At 41.6% G+C, this 23,755-nt stretch overlaps 1 protein-coding gene across 3 annotated transcripts; it reads right to left on the reverse strand.

The window, feature by feature from the left end:
* Nucleotides 1-314: 314 nt before the first annotated feature.
* ADNP2 (ADNP homeobox 2) lies at nucleotides 315-23,016 on the reverse strand. 3 transcript variants are annotated; one of them, XM_041427457.1, is made up of 5 exons: nucleotides 22,682-23,016; nucleotides 17,105-17,261; nucleotides 15,228-15,347; nucleotides 9,685-9,774; nucleotides 315-5,621 (listed from the first exon to the last, which is right to left on the reverse strand). In XM_041427457.1, the coding sequence occupies exons 3-5, from the start codon at nucleotides 15,333-15,335 to the stop codon at nucleotides 2,661-2,663; spliced, it is 3,159 nt and encodes a 1,052-aa protein (XP_041283391.1). In that variant the 5' UTR covers nucleotides 15,336-15,347; nucleotides 17,105-17,261; nucleotides 22,682-23,016; the 3' UTR covers nucleotides 315-2,660. The 3 variants fall into 3 exon arrangements, with proteins under 3 accessions (XP_041283391.1, XP_041283390.1, XP_041283392.1); XM_041427456.1 differs by having other exon boundaries at nucleotides 17,101-17,261; nucleotides 22,682-23,015; XM_041427458.1 differs by lacking the exon at nucleotides 22,682-23,016 and adding an exon at nucleotides 11,372-11,411 and having other exon boundaries at nucleotides 17,101-17,120.
* Nucleotides 23,017-23,755: the final 739 nt, after the last annotated feature.

Consider the following 23,755-nt stretch of genomic DNA (forward strand, 5'->3'; position numbering starts at 1 on the left):
AATTCATCTGGTTTTTATTTCTACAGTACCCACTTAACAAGAACACAAGCACTTAGTGATAGCAAATTAGTACCAAGATTTAGGAATATCAGTCTCCAGGGAAAAATGCAGCTACCAGTATTTGAGATAATACATAATTACTATAATGCACTAAGATCTACCTGAAGCATCTACATCCAAGTTCTACATCTTACTTTCCTCTTGTCTCTTTCAACAGCCATTTTGCACCAAAAAAATGTTCACTTAAAAGTCTCTGAATGAATTAAAAGAGGGAAGAGGATGGATAGACAATCATTTGCACACACACCTAAGAGAAAGTTAAAAATATGGTTTATTTGAAACTATGAAATTAAAATCCAATAAATAAAGCATTTAATATCAACACTGGACACTATGTAGGAAAACTCTGGCAAGACTGGATTGTTCCCTTGGTGCCCCAAGCATGGATGGACCACGAAATGACTTCCCAGCTCCCCACAGTTGCTCTCTCTACAATTGTTCCCCATTCAAGGCAAGCCTTTCCCAGATGCACACTGCCAAACCCCAGTCCTGGAGTCTCACCAGAAGCAGAAGAACTGCCTCAAAGATGACAGGGCTCACAGGACAGAGGCTGTTAAGAGTGAGTAATGCCTACATTTCAGGACTTCTAGAGAGCATCCCTCTTCCTCACTCACGGCCCTCTAAACAGGTTTCATGAACTGTGTGCTATGGCCAAGTATATTTTATTTTTTAACTTTTAATGAGCTATTATGAGGCTATAAGAACACAGTTTCTTAATCACTTTTTGGGGTGTGATGTGCAACTGATCCCATAAATATTGTTTATGTTCATTTAACACTGCTATTAAATTACTAGGTTTTTCCAAATAGCAGTAACCTTTTGTTACATATACATTAAAAGTCTTTGAAGCAATAAATATGAAAATATTAGGATTTTATCCAAAATATAACTCCAAACAGCTTATAAACCCTCAGGCAGGAAGTCACCAAATTCTGCTAAAAATGTCACACCCTTTCAGAAACATCAATAAAACATTTTGTATCTGCTTTAAAAAGTTCCTAGGGCACAGGGCAAAAGTCTACTTACTACCTTAAAAATAGAAATAACATTGGGCATATCACCCTTTCCTTCTAACACTGGCACAAGTGAACTTTAATTTTTTCTTCTTAGAAAGGAGGGTGGGAAGACGGGGATGAAGAGGAGGAAATAAAACCAATGCATCTTATAGGTTATTTATTATGTATCTGGCTGTTGGTATTGGAGGCACTCTTTTTGACAGGCCAGATGAAAACAAGCATATCCAGAAAGGACCACACACAAGGCCTCAATGTCGCCACCAGTTTGTGCTTCACCTCAAGTGAACCTCCCCAACAGTTCTTCTGTAATCAGCAAGAGATGTTAGTCCAAACTGAAGGTAAGTCTGTTTGGGTTTTATACAATGCCCTCTCCAGGCCAAAAAGAACTAATCACTACATGAATATCATGGGCTCGAGTACTCAACGGTTTAAAGTCTTGATGCTACGAATTCATGCAGGTTCAGTTTGTACCGTTTCTGACCCAAGGGACTTCAAGCCAGGGATCTAATTTGCTGGGGAGTAGGCTCTGCTCTGTTACTACCTCATGAAACAGCAATTTAAAATGTCAGATTTTTCACCAAATTTGGGTAATATTTGGATAGGGGTTCTACACATAAGTGACATGCACAGAGGTCATATACTCCATGTATCAAAGCCATTTGACGCTCTCCAAAGCAGCTTTGTTTTTTGAAAAAGAAAATAAAATAAATGCTGCTTTGAACAATAGGTAAACAACCAGGCTTCAACACCAAATAAAAAGGATAAACACTTCTGGTTAGCAAGATCTATTTAACAGATAACACAACCATTTCAAGTCAGTTCACTGTAACACTTCAATGGGCACCCAAAAGCCCCTCACGTTAATACTCAGCAGGAACCACAGACCACCAGATTTAAACTGGCACAGGTATTCTGACCAAGGAAAAAACCACAATGCCATGTATTTCACAGCTACCAGCGCACTGGGAATTTGAAGGGCCAATGGATGTAATGGCCACTGCTTCAGTAGATGAACCAGAAACAGGCCAAAAATATCAGGACTTAAAAATACAAATAATCAAATTCACCTTTTTCACATAGTTTACCTTGTTATTTTAACCCACATTATACATTTAATTACTTAGAAAAGACAACACTGTTGAAAAATAAAATAAAATTTGGTTTTAACAAGGATGAGGGTTTTACATGGTGATATAAAAAATGTAATAGGAGTCTGGAGGGGAAGAAAAAGAAATGGAAGTGGAAAAAAACAAAACACAAAAAAAAAACCCCGCCAAAAACAAAAAATCAAAAAAAACCCCCAAACCAAACGAAATAAACAAAAAAAAAACAAAAACCCACAACACTACCCCCAGGGAAGTTAAAAAGCTAAAACAAATTCCAGATGTTTAAGTCTGAAGGTTTTAGCTTTTAAAATACACAGCTACGTGTGCCTTTCACAATAACAGTCACAAGTGAACCATACTTCTTGTATTACTGCACCCTTCAACAGGCCAGTCTGCAAGTTAAAACAAACAATATAATAAACTGCTAAATTTTAAGTATGCCATTATGGATTGCTTCTAGCTGTTACAAAAAGCTGAGTTACATATCCAATAGTCCATCTTTTAAATTCAAACTGTGCTTAATGTTTTTTAGTTCAGACATACTGAAACCCAGCAGCACAGATGGTTTGTGATGTTTTATTGCCTTTAAGCATGTATTCCTCATTTTTCCAAAGAATGATGCAACATCAATTTTCCACGCATATAGCAGCAAGGAAAGTAATTCCACCTCTTTTTTAGAAGGATATGGCCTCTTGTGAAAGTAGTCTGACAAAAACTGTTTCTGTGCCTCATATGAATTGTGATCATACTGATTAGGATCTACTGCTAGAAAGCGGAGATCCTCACTAGAAGGAAGTTTCCTCATCTCAGTCCTAACCTTTTGTCGTTTAAAAGGCACTACCCCTGAATTTACTTCGTTCTCTGCAGGCAGAGCTATGCCAGTACTTAAGCTCAGAGGCTGCTGTTCCTTATTCCTTTGGTCTTCTGCAACAAAGCAGGAATCTGATTGCTTTCTTTTCAGTACCACAGAAAGATGCTTCTCACCATTCACAAACAGCAGCTCTTTCCTCTCAGTGCGCTCAAGCTGCATCTTCAGGCTCGAGTTGGTGTCTTTGGGAGCACTTCTACAACGGAGCAAATGTACAGCAATAGCTGTCAGAGTCATATTTCCAGTGTACACACCACAACAGTGGATGCACTTGAAAGCAGGAGACTTTAAAATCGTATGCACAGTCGGCATTATATGATGCCTCTCCTTCAAATGCTTTTCATAGGTTTCTCTACCAGCAAATGTACCTAAGCAAAAGGGACAGGTGAACATTTTTCTGGTGCATCTCCTGTTCACTTGTGCTGTCTGAGGTTTCACTTTGATGTAAACAGGGACAAGAACTGTTGAATATATTCCAACAAGCACTGCCAAATGTACTTCTCTTTCACCCATGTCTTCATCTGGTAGCACTGTGTTGAAATCGAAGTGTGGGAACACAAGGCCACCCTGAGCATCGTTACCTAGCTGAATTCCTCTGTTGCTGTAACTTGCATGCAACTCCTTTCTCCCATTGTGTGCAGTTTTGTTGTGCTCCACGAGGCTTTTTAAGTCATAGAAAGTACCTGTGCAAAACAAGCAAGATAAGCCATGCATGAAGATATGCTTCATGAGCTCTTCCTCACAGAGAAAACATTTACAAGCATAACACCGGATCGCCTTTTCTGTCATCCTTAGAAAGGATGCGCAAGCTGCAAGTTTATGAGGTTCTGGAGTTTCCACTTTTACTTCAACTGGTTTGTGGGCCACCTCCATGTGCACCTCGTAGACATTTGAGGGGAAAAGCTCATTACAAACAGGGCAGGTCTTCCACTGCTTGGCCTGTCTGACAGCCTGGCTTGTTTCAGCAGGAGGGGAGGCCTGCAAGGATACATTGTCAGAGGTCAGAACCACGGGAGGAGAGGGAGCATTGGCTGGCGACTGGGACAGCTGAGCCACTGATCCCGTCTGCACGAGCTGGATGGGCACCTGCGGAGGCCTCACAGTCGCTACACCAGGAGGTACAGGCAAAGTGACAGAGACAGGGGCCAGCGTGAAAGTAGGTATCCCATTAACCTGCTTGCCAGTGGGAATCAACTGCCTCAGTATAGAGCCCGCAGTCAAAAAAGCTGTGCCTTGAGAAACCGGAGGCTGAACTGGCTGATTGACTGGGATAACTGCTGGGGCAACAGGTTGATTAAGCTGAAGGAACCCAGGTCCAACAGGCTGTCTGACAGGAACCACCCCAGGGGCAAGAGGCTGGTTAAGCTGGAGAAGACCCGACCCAACTGTCTGCGTCACAGGAAGGACCCTGGGATCAATGGATCTGTTCATGTTCCCAAGTGACTGGCTGACAGACAGAATGCCTGGAGTAACTGGTTGATTCACAGGAAGGACTCCTGGTGCAATTGGTTGATTCACAGGGCTGACAGGTTGAGTAGCAGGGAGCGTTCCAGCTGGAACCAGACTGTTTATAGTCCCAATGGTTTGATTAACAGGAAAGACCCCAGGCCTGACAGGCTGATTAAGAGGAAGAACCGCAGGGGCCACAGCTCTATTTATGGTCCCAACAGAATGATTAAGACGGAGCCCGTGGGAAACAATGACAGCCTGCGAAGGTGACGGCTGAATACTAAGGTTGTTCTGAGCCACAGGAGGATTGCTGGGCACAAGAGCGACCTGCGAGGATGTAGCGGCAGGAGCACAGGCGGTATTTGGGAGGCTGCCAGAGGCACTTGGGACAGTCACTGGTCCAACTGTGTTCTGAACTGCTTGTGTGTGCACCATGCTCTGGTTTTGATTATTCTGTGGAAATGCAACCTGGATGCAACCTGGAGCTGTCACAGAACCTGCTGGGACAACAACAGGCCCTGCAGTTGGGGCAGCTGCTGCTACAGCTGGGACAGGCTTTGGAGCAATATGCATTTGTTTTACAAGCCCAGGTTTCTTAATACGTTCCGAAATCAGAGATCGAAGTTTGTTCTCCAGGTCTCTGTGTATTTCAGCTGTCAAGACATGGTACATTAAAGAATCTGGGCTGTTTGCAGAAGCATTACATTTTTTACAGTAGAACTCAACTGAATTCTGTGTACTTTCATCACATTTCTCGCCGAAATATGCACTTAGTAAGTTTTCAAAATGGTTCAACAGCACATGTTTCTTCATATTGTAATACAAGGTGTCTGTGAATAGACATTTTAGACACGTGAAGTTTATGATGTCACTCCTAAACTGTTTCATGCCATCCAAAATGCTGACTGTATAGTTCTGTATTCGTTTATTAAACGAATGAAACATCCAGATGTGTTCTCCCACTACATTGGGCCGAGAAGAAAATGCACATTTTGGGCAAGAAACCACCATCTCTTGGTCCACTTCATCCTCATGGTAGCGATGCAAGTGATTCTTGAAAGAAGTAAGCAATTTGGATGAGAACTTGCATAAGCCACAGCAGTATGGCTTTGTTCTGTATCTCTGTAAACAAAAGAAAAACATCCTCTTAGAAACTGTCAGTTCCTATGCCCTTGTTATGTGTTTAAATCTGCTATCTACTATCTGTTTAAATCTACTACCACCTGTCAAAAATGCCTTCACTGGATGTATAGCATGTATCTTTTCAGATTCTTCTGGTATTGACAAAAGCAGATTCAAACATTTCATACTTAAGGGGAGAAACATTTGTGCCTTTTTTGCTTCATTATAATCTACTAAGAAGCCTTACATGAGTTTACTCCTACCCTAGTTCACAAGAAGTAATTCTGAAGCCTGTCTGTTTTTAAATACAGGAATCACAGAACAAGACAGGAAGAATCTGTATTCCCACTACACACAGAAGTTAAGCTTAGGAATAGCAGCCCTTTTAATCTGACACCTTTAAAGCTTTGTTTAGTTCAGGACCAATTCCTATCTACTGGACAAAAAGACAAATAGCAGAACAGGCAAGTGTTGGGGAAGATGATACAGGAAAGCCTTATAAATATGATTCTCTGGCAAAAGATTTTGAGAATACGGAAACTATAAGTGAGATGGAAATGAAAGCAAGCTTTGAGATACCTTAGTTACTGAACAACTGGAAAACAATAGTATGGCCGGCTGAAGGTAATCCCTATTTGATGAAACAATACCCTCTGCTTGCAGACAGGTCCAAGGGTCAGAGCAGACCCTACCAGCTTAGCAGAAGGTGTCCAAAGAGTAGTTTTTAGGGTTTAAATGTAACACAGTATGGTAATGTAATGATTCTTATAGGCTGTATGTAAATGCTATAGGATTTGTATCTTGTATTAGACTGCTTAGTAAGAATTAGAATATTCAACACAGAAGATTTATTGTATTGTAACAAGAACCATTCATACATTCTCTCTTCATTCTCTCTATCCTTTCTTTACCACACTCTTGCATTCATTCTCTCTATCCTTTCTTTACCACACTCTTGCATTCATTCTCTGTCTCTACCGCTCTCTTTACCTCTCTCTTTGGGGCCTTCTCTGAGCTGCAGCTTGCAGCTCCAAGCAGGGCCCCTGCACTCACGCCCTCTGCAATAAACCGCAAGTCCCAAGACCTAGCTTCAGCGATCTCTCATCTGTGTTTGTCCCGACCCCCTTCAGCTTCTACAGGCAAGGATTTCTTTTTCTGTATTGCAACACCCTATTCTTCACTGAACACTCTCCAGACCATCCCAACAAAGCCATAAACAACAATTTTTTAAAGAATATTCTTTTGGAGCCAAAATAATAATAGAAAGTAGTAAAACCCCCTGTTATGATAAAGCAGCGATGTATTAACTCATACATACAATTTATATTAACTCATACATACTGGACATCCCATCATAGTAATTTTTTGTGCAATTTCCTCAAAAACGCTCAGTATAGAGCATACACATTCCTCTCAGAAAAGTATTTTAACAGCTTAAAAACATATCTATCTTGCACTAACCAGTGACTTGCTCCCTCAGTAATATGTCACATGACAGCACTGCTTTTCATATCCATATGAACATCATTTGTTCTTTCTGAAAAGCTGATAGCCCCATTAACCATTTTTTCTGATCAACTTCCTAGGAAGTTAACCCTGGCTACTGCCAAAAACTACAGAATCAGTCATAGCCACATCCACGTGACAAATCTGCACACTCAAAAATCTAGTGGAATCTGTCTGTTCCCTCAGACATGTTTTTCACCTCACTGATTTCTGCTCTCATGAAACAGAACCCAAAGTGAACAAGCTGTTCTGCCACTACAACATCCAGTCCAGTTAGATCACCCACATACATCTCACTGACATACCATGAAGAACAGCAACACAACACCTGCAGATGGGTTTTTTTTTGCCATGTCATATAACCATGCAGGTTACAGTCAGCCATCTACAGACAACAGCCAGGCATCTCCTAGCAGTACCAGGAGTATCAAGGCTGGGCGTCCTCCAGCCAGGGTATAATGTGCTCTGACTCCATGATTCAGAGGACTGAACAAGTGCTTTAGTAAGCTGTATTATATTACACTAATACTATACTAAACTACACTGTACTAAAGAAAAACCTGTGACCTTTTCCAGACAGTCACAACAGTCAAACAGTCCAACTGGTCAATCAGTCCAAACAACCATCAGCAGAATCCAATTAACAAATCCCTTTCGGTAAACAATCTCCATAACACACTACACATGTACCCAACAACAGGAGCAGTGAATAGAGATAAGAATTGTTTTCATTCCCTTCTCTGAGCTTTCTCACTGCCTTTCCCAAGAAAAATCCTGGGAGAGAGAATTATGTCTCTGTTCAGAGAATGTGAATACTGCACTACGAGGTCTCCTGATGATAACCAGAATCTAATCTCCCAATTCAAAAGACTGGGCCAGACAATGCCACTGGCTGGCTAAGGCTGCTGAAGAAGCATGCTGCTAAGCTATCACTGAATTATCCTCTATTTATACTCTTTAGGTGTCTAATCTTAGCTTCTAGTAAACAGCAACAAAGCAAATTAGCAGATGCACGAATCTTGAAGTACCCTGCCTAGAGAAAGGCCACTGACCCTAATGAACTAATGAAGCACACAGAACATTACCAGAAGGTACGCCTCACTACTTCTGAAGGAGTAAATTGACAAAGGAAGAACTCCAAACAATTCTCTTTCAGCTGAACAGAAGCAGGTGGAAATACGCTGCTTTGATATTCTTTGTATGAAACAGAGCTCCTCCACACAAACCCTTTACAAACCATTCTGCCAGCATGTTCTCCTTGCGTACTCATCTGCTTTTTCTGTTCACTCACCTGCTTTTTCAGGTTCACCAAAACCTACCAATGGCACGCCGATTTTATAGAAAGTTTGACAAATAAAAATTACAAGCCACTTAGGAAAAACACAGCATCTTAGAGATTGACCAACCTTTGACTGTATAAATGGAATCAAAAAGAAGACTTATTAGAGACATTGCAGTAAACTCAATTAACCCTCCTTCAAAGAGCCTACCCAAGAATATAGTAGTACTTTTTGTTGTGTAGTCTCACATTCCCCACAACCCAGAATCATGCAGAAAGACAGAACATCCTCCAAAAAAACCAAGGTGTGCCAGAACTGTTAATGTCTCCCTAAAAATAATACAAATGGTGGAAACCACCAACTTCACCTACACAGACATCTTCTCCAGCCTACTGAGTTTACAGGAGGAAACAATTTACTTTCCCCTTATGGCAACAACTTTGGAATAGAACATCCTGAAGGCCCAGCTTCTTTTCTCCCAAATCTAGTCAGGATGATATGTAAATGATATACATTAATAAACCAAAATTGTTTAAAGGAAATGGATACAAACAAGGTTAGTATCCAAAAGACAAAGTTTGGAACACAACCTGTTTCACAGCAACATGTTATCAATTCCACACTGAATTTCATTGACAGGTCTTCCAAAGAAGGCCATCAGGGGCCTCAAGACTCTTCAGCAAGACTGACAAGTCTGCATTTTTTTCTGGACATACTCCATTGCTCTAGACACAGCATATTAGCAACTTGCTACTATATACAATTATGGAATTGTTCACATCAATCCTGCCTTTCTTGTGGAATCTAGCTACACAGAACTAAAATCTGTTTCACATACACAAATATAACTGGAAAGTTTTTCAATGCCACCCCATACCAAGGTACTAATAATAATTTATCTTAATCCACTTGCATCTATGCAATCACATTTTCACCCTTCCAATGAAACAGGAGTCATGTTGTACAGAAGACCATGCGAAGACTACATATTAGGTTAGGCTAAAAAGGCAAAATATTAGTGTGACATCTTAAACACTGATGTTCAGGGTTGTATCCTTAAAGACTGAAAATGATAACTGAAGTCCTCACAACCACCTGCATTACAGGGAAAAACAAAGAGGAAATGTAAGATTATTCCCTGACTAACAGCCCTTAGAAAACAAATATTAAAGCTATTTTTTTCCATTAAAAAGCTGCATTCAAATTTCTGAAAACTGTCAAATTCAGCAACTCCACACAACACATTTATCCAGAAGTTGTGTGATAAAGATACATACCTTCCTTTTGCCCACAGGGTCCCAAGGAGAGACATCACTCCATGAAGTATTACAAAAGTAGTTTTCACCTGCATCAAAACTTTTAAGATTCTAAAAGTAAAATAAAAAACAAGAAATTAAAATGAGGGAGTCTGTTCTGAATATAAAGAAATTGTCAATAGGAAATAAGGAAAAATAAAAAAGAAAAATCCACACAAACAGGGTAACTTGGAAGTCTCTAAATTCCATTCAAAGAGTTACTTCTTTGACCAGCTTTGATTTATTTTACCTCAAATATTTGTTCATGTGACTGCCTAATAACAGAGTAGGAATTCTGAACATTTCATAGTTACTGAAAATAATATTGGGAGTGAAAATATTTACACTTGAATTCCACTGCTTCCAGCCAAGTTCACAGTGAACACTCAAAGTATTTTTCCTCTCTACCTTCTTCCTCCTTCACTGGTAATATTTCATTGCTTAGTTCATTGCTTTATTAACTTACCACTACAGTTTACTTTGCAACAGGTTTTAGTATTAAATCTGCATAACACTGTTACACTTCTGACTTGGAAAAACAAAACATTCACAAAAGCTGATTTTCAAGAGCTGCTTTTCCTGAAGCTACAAAAGCACAGCATTACTGTGTCTACAACAATTGTGTCAGGGAAAGCAACTGTCCTTACAGCCTTCTTTTAATAATCCCATCAGAGCAGTTTGCATCCCTCAAGCCAAAGCCAGCTACTATCCTAAAAATACTAAGTTCATCTCCAGATTTCTGAGACCCACACATATTTAAATACAAACTTAATGGGAGAAAAAAAAAAAACAACAAAAAACAAAAAGAAACCCCTCAAACCCTCAAGCTATATTCCCGTTTACTAGGGATTTCTGAAGACCCTAAACTAGATTCAACAGCACACTCAGAATGCCTTGGATGGAACACAGGCTACAAATCCAGGCTTTACCCACAGAAAACTTTTATCTCCTCCCCTCACATTCTTCCTTTTCACAAATCCCTCTTCACTCAAAACTCTGAAGATACTTCGAGAAGGCATGATTTTCACCTCTTCACCAACCCCCATTGCAACAGCAGAAGCAGATAACAAATAACATTTAAGACCAGATCACCTTACAAAAGGAGTGGAATTCATGAACTTATTAGTTTGTGTTATGTAAAATTTAGCAGCCACACAGAATATAGTCAGCAACAAGGAGCAACAAAGTTTCAACAATCAAAAAAATACTTAATCCTACTGAATGCAGGCTCTGTCTGCACTAGGCTCTTGTCCATTTGCACCGTGCAAATATGAGCATTCCTACGTGTTCAGCAGATTACAGTAAGCCAGAACATCATGCCAGTGATAATTTGATTTTAACTTCATTAAGAATTTAGAAAAAAGTAGCAGCTGAGTTTGCAATACACTTTTCAACCATCAAGTATGCTCAGAGAAACCAGAAAAGCTCAGGGCAACAATAAACAAATCCCCTTCCATCTAATCAACCCTAGACACTGAATGAGTCATGTATTTGCCCTTCAACCAATCAACAAAAAAATCAACCAACCAACCAAAAAAAAAAAAAAAAAAAAAATTACAAACCACAAAACCCCCAGGAACCTTAGAAAAACCCTTTCATGCAACAAGAGAAATCCCAGAATTTTAGTTAACTATTTCTGATAGAGAAAATGAAGAGACTTGAGACTTACTAAAACTTTTTCAGTCGAACACGCTGGAGTGAATCACACACTGTAAAAAAGTTTTTTTAAAGTTATGGCTTATCTGAAGCATGTTCTGGTTTTGGTTTGAGTGACAGGCTTCTACACTTAAACATCAGATTCCCACAAGCCAAACACAGGAAATACAACTAGATAATTTTGCTGAAATGGCTGTTTCCTACAGAGGAATATCTACTAATAAAAATAAGCATTCTTATCAATACAACTCCTCAGTGGTGCAAATGGCTGTTGAACACTTGCTTTAACAAAGATCTACTAATTAGTTATGACCTTTCCACATTACCCACTTCCAGGTGGGGACGAAAGCAGGCAAAGGAAAAGGAACAAAGCCCTCTGAGAAGCCTGACTAATCCTTATGCATAATAAGTATTTTTAAGTTGAAGAGAAAAACATTTTTAAACTAAGAACTGTTCTCCCCTCTGTATTAAAACTACCATGGTTTTCCTTAACAAAAACATAAAAAGCTAAGAGTTTAAATGAAGACAGAGACTCATAGAACAGCATCATGGAATGGTTTGGGTAGGAAAGGACCCTATACATCATCTAGTTCCAGCCCCCCCCATCATGGGCAGGGATGCCACTCACTAAACCAGGTTGCCCAGGGCCACATCCAACCTGGCCTTAAACACTGCCAGGGATGGGGCATCCACAGCTCCTCTGGGCAACTGTACCAGTGCCTCAGCCCCCTCTGAATAAAGAATTTATTCCTAACATTTAATCTAAAACTATGCTCTTCCGGTTTAAAACACTGCTGCCCCTTGTCCTGTCCCTATGCCCCTTGTCCTGTCCCTATCTGTCTGTATCAAAAGTCCCTCTCCCTCCTTTTTGAGCCCCCTTCAGGTACTGAATGGCTGCAATAAAGTCTCCCCAAAGCCTTCTCTTCTCCAGGCTGAAAATCCCAGCTCTCTCAGCATGTCTTCAGCTTCAGAGCAGAAGTGCTCCAGCCCTCCAATCACCTTCACGGCCCCTAAAGATCACAGCATGTTAGATGTTAGAAATACGGGTAGTAATTCATGGGAATAAATGGTGTGTCAGTTGATATAAATAAAATAAACCGGGGAAGAGAAGAAGGGGAGGCGGGGGGAGTTCCTCTCATTCCCTTCAGGTTAAGAAATCCAGCCTGGAGACGCACTGCAAAACTGCGGCAGATGGACATTTGCATGAGATTGTAGCTGCCAAGACGGGAAGTGGCCAACAACCCTACGCCCAAAGGATGGCACCAGATGCTATGCCTATTGGGGGACCATTGACACCCGGACCCTGAATACCCAAGTCCGGGAAATCGGGGCGATGCCTATCTGAGGGCCATTGGCACCTCGGACCTGAATGCCGGGTTACTGGAACATGGGAAGACAACGATTCTGCTCTTGGTTGAGGTTTTTGTGCAGCTTTGGACAGAGAAAAGAAACCAACTTGAATATGAGAGACTTGGAAAGAAACAAAGGACTACTGGCCGCAGGCAAATTAAACCGTATAAGAACTGCATCCTCGGAGCAGTATGTGTGGACGGGGAGGATCTGGTCTTAGCGAAGCCAGGTTCCACGTTCACCCTCATCACTGCCCGGGGGTGATACGCTGTCCGTTTTTGGTGGTGGCTATCGGTACTTAAACAAAATACCTGGAGAATCAAACTAGTACTCCAGCCAAAATGCTCATGTTTTCTTCCTAGCAGAGATCAATTAGCCTAAAAACTAATCCTGTATGACTAGTACAGAGAGGTACTAGTCATACATTACATTCCTTCATCTTCCTCACTAACTATTGTCCATTTTCGTGCCTTATTACAATAGCGCAAGACAAGATTCAGGTCATGTTTGTAGCATATCATATTTCAATCCATTTCTTGTCCAGCCCCTTCATAAAGAGTCCAGAAATCCATCTCAATATTTGAGAAAACAAGCTTCAGGTGCTTCTCACTAGGTGGTTTTCAAGGTGCCTTCAATCTCAGGCCTTCTAAGATTCTAAGTTTTATTAAAACCTCACACATCCCATGCTACCAAAAAGATCATATGAACCAAGTACAGATCAAGTTCATCATATGAACCAAGTACAGATCAAGCTATACTGCTAAAGTTGCACCAAAACCAGCCCCAGATTACCCAGAAAAAACAAACTGAAGTTATGACCTTGGCTGAGCGAGAATTATTTGCAAAAAGAAAAACTTAATACAGTATTTTTTGGCCCTAATTTCATAGAGGTTTTTCTACAGTGGAAATGTTTGCTGGGTTTCTGTCGTGGTTTGACCCGGAAGTGAGGGTTTGGGAAGTTATGGTCAAACCAACGGGGAGCTTGTGTGAAAGGTGGGTATTGGGTGGAGAATTAATGTGTTAGAGGGGATTTTGAATGTTAGAGGACTGGGGGGAGGAGGAGGAGTGTTTTGAAAGTGTGTTCTATTGTGGATTGTTGTGTGTGTAGTTTTTTCCCCTTCCTTTTTGTGTCTATGTAGATTAATAAAGTGTTGGGGTTTTTTTCTCTCCATTCCCAAGTTAGAGCCTGCTTTGTTCTGTTCCCGGGTCACATCTCACAGTAACCATTTTGGGGAATACACCTTTCACGGGAGTACTGGCATTGTGCCAGTGTCAATCCATGACAGTTTCCCACCACCATTTTTTACTTAAAAATGAAGCAAAACCAACTAAATGCACATTAAACCAAAAACCCAACCAAATACAAAACAACTTATTACTTATTTATCATTGAAGTTCATGCAACAATCAAAAAGACCACAAGCAATTTCATGCTAAAAACCTGCCACCATCAAAACATTCCTGCTTCCAACGGTCAAGACAGACTCAGCTCCTGAGTTACAAGTGTGATTACAAAATATTAACAAAATAAAAACAGCAAGTAAATGGAAATTAATAGACATTATGATTTTCCTTGAGCTATTACAATATTTAGATATATACAAAACAGTTCAACTGCAGTAACAAAGAAGGTTCCAAAATAAGTCATGCATGTGGTCTTGAACATTTTTTTTCCAATTACTTATACAGCTTCAGAAAGAAACCACCACAGAAGACATAACAGCACCCTTACAGGGTGTTATATCTACTTTAGTACTGCCATATAGAAGCAATCAACCTCTTGTCAACGTGAAGGCGTGAATGTATTCAACAGCCAAAAAAGCCTGTGCACCAGCTCACTGAAACACACTATTGTTAAGAAATTGAGTTACATTGCTGTGTTTGCACCTTTTCTGGTATTGGGCTGCCAATCTGATGGTGTGCATTCTCCCTGACTGATGCACAAATTTCCTTCTCGAAGTGGCAAAAGTGGTACAAGGTTTATTTTAATCACCCCAGTACACCTGCATATACTTTTTAAGATACGGAACCAAACTACAATTTGGTAAGATCATTTTGGTATTTTTCACCAGACACAAAGTTTAAAGGCTTATCCATTTTCAGAAACACAGATGATTTGTATGTCCCTTCAGAAGCTTGCCCTTAATACGTGATGGGATGTCTTTGAGGAGACTCAAGTCCTCATCTGTTTGAAATCTTAAAAGAATTGAAAAAAGTTGCTGCATTGCACACAAGTAACAATTCATTATTCTATGGTAATTTTTTCCTAAAGCTGTACTGTTTCTTTTTGTTGAAACATTACTAACAGAATATGAGGCGCCATCTATGACACATCTTGTTAAGAAATATACCCTCTTGCACTGTTAAATACTAACACACCAAATTCATGCTCTGAGTATGAGCAGCCAGTAACCCCTGATGTGATGTAAGGACCAAAAATCTATCATATACACCAGAAAGTGAAATATTTGTCAGGAGTTTACACTTCAGATTGGTTTACATTCCTTCAAATACTTTACCTTCAACAATTCCCTGCAGCTGTCAAGCCCAAGATCCAGAAGAATGTCCTTCACCTTTTTTCGAGCCTTCCTTATGTTATCAAGGTTTTGAACAGGAATTTGAAACATTTTGCACTTTTCCTGGGGGGAAAAAAAAACCCACAACAACGAAAAAATAAAGCAAAGGAAAAAAAAAAAAAAAAGAAGAGGAAAAATAAAAAGGAATGAAAAAACAGACTAAATACTTGAACACAGGTACTAGCATTTAAGCGTGTTAAAATAAGAACTAAAATCTGCAAAGTCAGAGAATAGAAATATTTAGGTTAGAAAAGACCTCTAAGGTCATAGAGTTCAAATATTAACCCACCACAGTCACTACCCATGCTTCTCATCACTACAACTACATGTCTTAAATACCTCAGGAATGGGAACTGAACTAGTTCCCTTGCCAGCCCATTCTAGTGCTTGGCAACCCTTTTTCTGAAGAAGTTTTTCCTAATATCCAATTTAAACCTTTCCTGGTGCAACTTGCTCCTTTCCTGTCACTTGTTACTTGGGGGAAGAGACCAACCCCCACCTGGCTACAGCCTCCTTTCAGCTGTAGAGTGATAAGGTCTCCCCTGAGCCTCCTTTTCTCCAGGCTAAACACCCCCAGCTGCCTCAGCTACTCCTCACTAGACTTGTGCTCCAGACCCTTCCCCAGCTTCACTGCCCTTCTCTGAACTCACTCCTGCTCCTCAATGTCTTTCCTGTACTGAGGGGCACAAACTAGACACAGCACTTAAGGTGAGGTCTCACCAGTGCTGAGCACAGGGTCAATCACTGCCCCAGTCCTGCTGGACACTCTTGCTGATATGGGCCAAGATGCCATTTCTTAAACATGAAACCCCAAAATCCTTAACTCAAAGAAGTGGGCTCATTAGCATTTCCCAAGTAGAACAGCTGATTGATTTTAAAGGAAACAGAATGTAATGGGAGGGGGGGATCTTTATATTTCTTCTATCTACAGAAAATTCCAAATTTTTCTTTCAGATCTCCTTGTATCTACATGGCAGGAACACTGATTTTGTAGGGTTTTTGTAAAAGAACATGAACTCCAGAATTTTATTAAGTTCTATTCAGAAAATTATTATCGTATCATTTAAGGAGAAATTCCACACCTTTCACCTTAAATTTTAGCATCAAGATGATAAGTCTTTTTGATAATTTTGTTTGCTATCAACCATGTACATGCTTAAAATATGATTGCTAGTAAAATCTTAGATTTCCTGCAAAAGCTTCTACTTTTGTAAACTTGTAAGGTATCTCCACAGGCTCAGCTTTAGAAGTAAAAAAAGTCTTCGTCAACTCCTTCCTAGATTACAGGAAGATTAGACTGAGCTTTAAGAAACTACAATGGACACAGAATGCAAAACCTAACCCTAAGCCTGCACTGAAAAAGGTCACTGGAAGCTTCTCCAGTATTTGGTGTTTAAATAGATGACAAAGGATCCAGGAGCATTTGCAACATCTTAGCTCTTATTGCTAAACAATTCATCCATTCAGGACACACCTGAACAGGAAAAAGAAAAAAAAAAAAAAATAAAACAAGAGGAAATCTCCAAACAGTACTTCAGTACATACAGTCTCAAATGTCTTGAAAAGCTGTACTTTACCAAAAAAAGCAAGCTCCCTGCCAACATGAAAGCTCTGCTTTGAATGATAGGACTTTCATGCAAATAGCTGCAAAATCCCCCTGCACATAAGACACTAACTACAAGCTAAGCCTCAAAAAATCCCAAAAATCCACAAACCATATAAAAAACATTCCAGCCTGTATGTAACCACCCCAAACCTTAATTTATGTACAAAACATACAATTGAAGGGTTTATGATTAAAATTCAAACAACTCACATACTATTCTTTGCTTCTTCTCCCCTGAAAGGAAAGGTGTGTAGTAGAGAGAAATGGAGAGAGAACCCCATTTGACAGACGCTAGTCTTGTTTTCTAATGTTTTTTATCACCAAGTCCAGAAGACATTCTGATACCATCAGGGTGGGTGTAGAACAGGAACCTATACAGAATGGAATAAATCAGAGTAACCGGTCTGGCATTCTCTCAAAATGCAATGAGCAAAAATCTGACATAAAATACTCTTTTTAAAGTCATCAGGAATTTGCAGAGTCCCTAGTTAAAGCTTTAAGATCAGTCCCTCTATGACAGTAGGTTATGCACATCAACCCCACAGTCCAGTGTAGGTTAACAACAGAGCTGACTGGACACCACCATGCCCAGTGGTGATCAGCCAGAAGGAAATATGGTTCAATACATTAGGCTCCAATGGAAACAGTTTCCCCATCTCAGTCTTCCAACTCATACACTGATGCTCCAGAAGAAGGTGATGCAGGCATTTGTTGAAGTATGTCTAGCTCACAAATAAGAAACAGTCAATAGGGGCATATGTACCCTATGTACCTCAACAGTTCTCTTAATCAGTAATCATTCTGAAATTATTAATGCAGAATAAAATTATTAATTACCCTTAAATTATTTATCCAGGAGAAAGAAAAACACAATAAAACCTCCACCATACCAGAAAAATCTTGAATAGAAATTACTTTCCAGTTTTCAAAAAGTTCGTCTTCAAAAGGCCACTGTGTGCAATCACATGCAATGTTATTCAGTAGGTATTTAAATGTTCTTGGAAGTAAGGATCTTAAAGGATCTCACACCAGAACCAGAAAATAGTATGGGTTGGAACGGATCTTAAAGATCATCTAGCTCCAGACCTACTCCCACGGGCAGGGACACCTCCTATTAGACCAGATTGCTCAAAGACCCATGCAACCTGGCCTAGAACATTTCCAGGGATGGGGCACCCACAGCTGCTCTGGAAAACCTCTGCCAGTGCCTCACCACCATCACGGTTAAGAATTTCTTCCTAATATCCAAGCTAAATCTACCCTCTTGGAGTCTCTCTATCCATTAGATCCCATCATAAAGGTCACAAAAGATCAACCTTCTAAGCTTATTCCCTCAAGTCCTCAGTTTAATTCCTTGATTATTATGAAATCTATTATCCACATTTTTCATACTAATAATTTTTCTTTTATTTTGGACATTCCTCAAGCTTTAGTTTGCACTTTGGTTCCATGAATTTGTTGGCCCACATTCCATTCTTAATCAGCAAATTCAACACTAAAGGACTGCAGTTAAACTGAACAAGGGTTACCAAGAGTCTTTATCGTATTACTGTGCTGCCTGTCTAAAAGACAAAAATTTACCCGTCACGGCTTTTAATTGTTGTTTCCAAAAAACCTGATCATCCACTGAGCTTTCAGACTAGTGCCACTTCTTAAACAGAACCAAGTCAAGTTTTTAGCAAAATAAAAGAAAAATTTTAGAGCTGATGTCTCAAATTCAGTTCTAAGAAGGCCATCCAACTCTCGCTCAGGCATTTTAGCCATCGAGCCATTCCTATTTGTTGCTTGTTCAGCTAACATCTCCATAATGATATACCCAGTGGAGCTTTATTCAACACTACGGGTTTGTTTCATTTCTGTATTTGTTACCATAGATTGTAACACCCAACTAACTACATTTGACTTTCCAAAGATCACAAATGCAACTCTTCCCTTCCAGCAGTACTGCAGTATTTTAAGACTAGCCTAAAAGACAAGGTAACAGTCTGCACAGTACCTGTACTGGTAGACAAAGACACTAGTTTTTAAAGTAACTACCTTTTACTATTTTTTCTCTGCATTACAAAAAAAAAAGGGGAAAACACTAACAGTGCACCTCTTCAAAGTGAGAAGTCATCACAAAATGCTAAATTCCTATTCATTCTACTTCTCTAGAAACATTCTCATTCACCTTGGAAGAAACCTCGATAGGACACCCAGTCCAGCTTCCTATAAGCAGGCTCAATCATTTATTGCAGCCAGGGCACTCTGTTTTGGCCAGTCAGGTTTGGCAGCCTCCCTGAGCAACCTCCTCCAGTGACAGACTGTGTTCACATCGAGAGCTTTATTCCTTACATGAAATCAGCACCACTTTTGTTTGTGTTCCTACAGGAAGTAGGCACTTGCAAGCAAATGAAAATGGAATTGGTATGGAGCTGGCAAAAGGAAGATGCATATATGTGCCTTCAAAGAGCACGCAAATACTTCCTGCAAAATCCAGGCATTTCTAGAGTTTTCAGGAAAAGAGGAATGTTTGAAGATCCACAGAGAAAACAGCTGTAATGAAACCCATCTAGACACCAGAAGATCTCCAGATGCATTCCTAAGTGGTTGGTCTTCACTTGCTTGTTGCTCAAAGAACTGCTTTAAGCAGGGAAATTATGAAAGACTAATGGAACTTTGTCCTTTCATAGTATCTGCCTTGGAAATTGAATCATTCTTAAGTTATTGTAACTTTTATCTAGTAACTGTCATTAGTAACTGAGAAAGAGATTTTTGTAATCTCTTCGTTCTTTTTGTAAGGTTTCTACCTTCTATAGGGTCTTTATAAAAATGCACAGGTTGGGAATATTTGGATTGGAGTATTTTGAAAGGTTTGTTTACCAACTTGTATTTCAGCAGTTTTCAGAACTGACAAGCACCAACACAAAATTATGCTGTGGCCAGAATATTGCTAGTGAAGTCCAGGGTAAGGAAGCAAAAAGGGCCTTTGCATGGTATCCACAGATGTTTAATTCAGTCACACAGAGAGATGTTCAGGGTCCAAGGCACACTCATGAGGGGAGTCCTGGTTTCTCCTTCTCCCCAGAAGCAGGGGCTGAACCGTGCTCTTGGGCAGTACAAAGATGATGGCCAATAGGAGAATAGGGAGAGAGTGGCTGAGGGACACAGTAACAGGGGAAGGAGCCAATGGGGTCCCAACAGCCCATGAGGAAAGCCTCTTGTGTCTCCCCAACCCAGGGAATGCCTCCCAGGGTCCCCACAAATTATTTTCATTATAGTAAATTAGAAATTGACAATTCAGTATTAGTTCAGAAAACAATAAAAACTGCTTCATTCCTGAAAGCAGAATGAACGCATGTAATCTATTTTCAAGAACCCAAGGAACAAGAACACTGGATGGCAGAGAGCAGCTAGGAGGACAGGTGCACAAAGAAACTGCCTAGAAGAATGAGAGTTTGGCTCGGTCATACCAAATTTTACCCTCACCAATTTTATTTTGTTTCTGGTAAGCCTGCATATCCTCTAAGAAGTCACACCTGGGTATCTATCTATCTATCTGCTCAACCACACACTACATGGTCAGTTCCATTTCCTGGGCTCTTATCTCTGCCTTCTGAAAGAGACCTAACCAGATTTACAAGTACATCAGCACCATCAAAGCTTATCCAACCTATGCAGGAAGAGGGAAGAAAGCTTCCTAAAGAAAAAGTTGATTAAACAGAATGGATGCTATTCTCGTTCATTGTTTAATCTGTTATAATTTAAAATATATTCTAATAAAACTTACAAAGAGCAGATCTGGTCAAAGTAGTTTATCTTCTTATATCCAAATTTCTATCCAAGAGCAACTTAATAGAAATCTCAAGTAAGAAAAAAAATTTAACTCTTCTTTGTCCAGCTGCATCAGAAACCTCCAGGCATTTCAAATCACAGATCTCTTAAGAGTCGCAATAATTCTGCGCTTTTCATGGCTATAAATCACATACCTGTTAAAAAGGTCACCCTGCCCAACACCAAGACGACCATCATTCAACAGCTGCTAACACACAATGAAGAGCAGCAAGATATGCGATGGTATAGACTGAGATACAGCACAACCTGCATCTTTCCTAACGTATTAAATTTAGATCACTAAATACAGCTACTGTGGTTTAAACAACTATTGTGATGGTTCATTAACACACAACCAAGTCCCTGCTATCCAAGACTGGTGAGAAGAGGCTAAGGGACACTACACCATTTAAACTCCTGGAGCCTTCCTAAAGCACTAACTCACACCATACTTTGACTCCCTTGGGAGTCCCTTCTGGGCACTGGCCAGAACCTGAATCCAGCACGATCCAAGCTCATCCTAGGTGATGTAAGCATCTGACGGAGCCCACTCAAATCCTGCAGGATTTGTCAGCCCCATGTGTATGTGAGCAGAAGAGTCAGCTATTCCAGGGGGAAGTACCACTGCATTTGTGCTGCACTCATCAGCTTGGTGTGACTCGAAGACTTTGCACATTACAAATGCACACAACAGTCCACAGCACAGACAATCCAGAACCTTAACAAGTCAGAAAGGGGACAGAACTGAACCCCCCCAGGGCTATGCAACAGGTTTCAGAAGAACTAAAGTGTTCAAACACAAACCAGCTCCACCAGCACTCAGTAAGACTTAGCCCAAATCCAGGAATTCCCAATGGAAAAACATAAGATGTACCAAAATTGTGTGTGCTCTTGTTTCCAAAGATTTGCTGTAATTTGTGGGGGATGTTGTTTTTCACAAAACCTCCATGAAATAAACCACATAAATTATTACAGCTTATCATATACACTATACCTTATAATAAGTCTTATTACAGATTACCATATTCTTTATTTCTTACCCAGTTCCTCTAAATATTGTGCTAAAGAAACTAATCTTTTTTAATCAAAATTAAAGATTAAGTTTATTAAAAGGAGCACTAGGATTTCTAGAATATATTCAATATCCCAGGAATGTTTTTAAGTATTTCATTATAGCTCTTTACAACTGTTTTTAACAAACACAAATTTTTGGTTGACAGAAGACTGTTAAGGACAACATCCAATTCTTCCCAAGTAATTAACCCATCGAAACATTATCTGCTGAAAGTGAGTTGCTCATAACTTTGACAGTACAGGACTCGGCTGCAGCAGAAGTTACACACGTGTCTTTTATTCTGTTTACAAACCAGGACAACTGGAACTCCCCATTACCTGCTCTCGACCACAAAGCAAGCACATTCAAATGGCTTTCACGGCTTACATTGTGTGAGCTGTGTTTGTTTACATTATTCATAAACTTTCTTTCTAAATATATGCATTGCTGAGGCACCACAAGGATATCCAACGTAATTTTGCGTCCCATTAACTGGTTCCATTAACCGGTGATGAAGTGCTGCTTCTGTACGTGTGCCACTCCCGTCCCTGCCGCAGTTTGCCACAAAACAATTCAAACCAAAACAGTTCATTAAAAGCAACTCAAATTATTAATCCAGACTTCAAAGCAAACTATTAAATTGGCTCCTAAGACACTCCATCGCTGAAGTGCGACCTAGAATTAAATCACCAACACTCAAGACGGGCGGTGATAACGAGCTGCTCACAGCCCGCAGCAGCGGCGAGGCAGCGGGGGAGCATCCCCGCGTAAAACGCCTCGTCCGACGGGGCCACGCCGGACCCGTCCCGTCCAGTCCCTCCCCGCCCGCTCGGGGAAACCGCTCTGAGCTCGCAGCGCCCACCGAGCCGAAATCGCGCAGCCACCGGGGAATCACCGCCCTCCGCCCCGCCCCGCCGCACGTACCCGGCCGGGCTGCAGGCGGAGCCCCCGCCGCTGCTCCTCCTCCTCCTCCTCCTGGCTCTTGCTCCCGCTCCTCCTCCTTCTGCGGCCACCGCCGCCGCGATCCCGCGCCGCCGCCACCCGCCGCTCACGGCTCCGGCTCTGTCCCCGGCGCTGCCCGGTGCCACCGCTTCCGCGGCCCCGCCTCCCGGCCTGGCGGCGGCGCCGCGCTCAATGCGCGCCCCGGGGGGGCGGCGGCATGGCCGGGGCTCCGCGCGCGCCTCCCTCAGCGCCCGCCGCCCGCGCGCCGCCCGCGCCGCATCAACCGCCAGAAAGAGAAAATGGCGCTCGATCTACCAGAGGAAATGACGCCGAGGCTCATTTGCATGGCAGGCAGCCAGCCAATGGGGAGAGACTCAGCCAGCGCTGTCATTGGCTCTCCGAATGGGGTGGGCGGGGTTAGAGGCGGGACCTCGTGTGGGGGCGGGGCCCAGCCTGGGGCTCACCTGCGCCCCTTCACACCTCTGAGGGGCAGTACTGAGGGCTCTCGCGAGAGCTGTGACGTCACCCCGGGGAGGAGCCTGATGACACCTTGACCATCACACGAGGCTGCCACATGACCACCCAGCACTGGAGTTCATGGCAGGATGGGTGGAGCCTCATTTGCATCTGCTGCATTCTGGAAACCCCGCCCACCCCGCTGGCCACTGGGGCAAGGCGAGGCCTGGTGGGAAGGCTTCCCATTGGCCGCGCTCCTGGGGGTGGGGCTCACACACCTTGGCGCCATGGCAGGGCTGGGCTGGGACGCGACAACTGGGCCAGAAGGGACACGGGGCAGGGCCCAGGCACAGGGCCTCTCTGGCGACACCACCCGGGAGCGTGGCATTGCCACACCCATGGCGCTGTAAGGCTCTGAGGTGTGATGGAAGACAGCTCGCTGCAATCTCTGTCTCCACGTCTGCTAACGCAGTTGTTCTTGCTCTTCCCGTGATGGCAGATGGTTTCTGATGGACACAAGATGCAAACAGAGCCAACCCTTTGTGCGGGCAGGCAACAGCCGTACCACAAGTGAAATAAGTGGGCAGGAGATCTTTCTCC

The sequence above is a fragment of the Onychostruthus taczanowskii genome, unplaced genomic scaffold, assembly GCF_017590055.1.
Source record: "Onychostruthus taczanowskii isolate IOZ18803 unplaced genomic scaffold, ASM1759005v1 scaffold115, whole genome shotgun sequence".
Taxonomy (NCBI): domain Eukaryota; kingdom Metazoa; phylum Chordata; class Aves; order Passeriformes; family Passeridae; genus Onychostruthus; species Onychostruthus taczanowskii.

Excerpts from the sequence above, each read along its gene's own strand:
- ADNP2 (XM_041427457.1), bottom strand. The coding sequence starts at position 15,335 with ATGTTTCAAATTCCTGTTCAAAACCTTGATAACATAAGGAAGGCTCGA. Across the intron at positions 9,775-15,227 it reads GCTGCAGGGAATTGTTGAAG|AATCTTAAAAGTTTTGATGC; the intron begins GTAAAGTATTTG and ends TTTTACTTTTAG. Across the intron at positions 5,622-9,684 it reads ACCCTGTGGGCAAAAGGAAG|AGATACAGAACAAAGCCATA; the intron begins GTATGTATCTTT and ends TTTTGTTTACAG.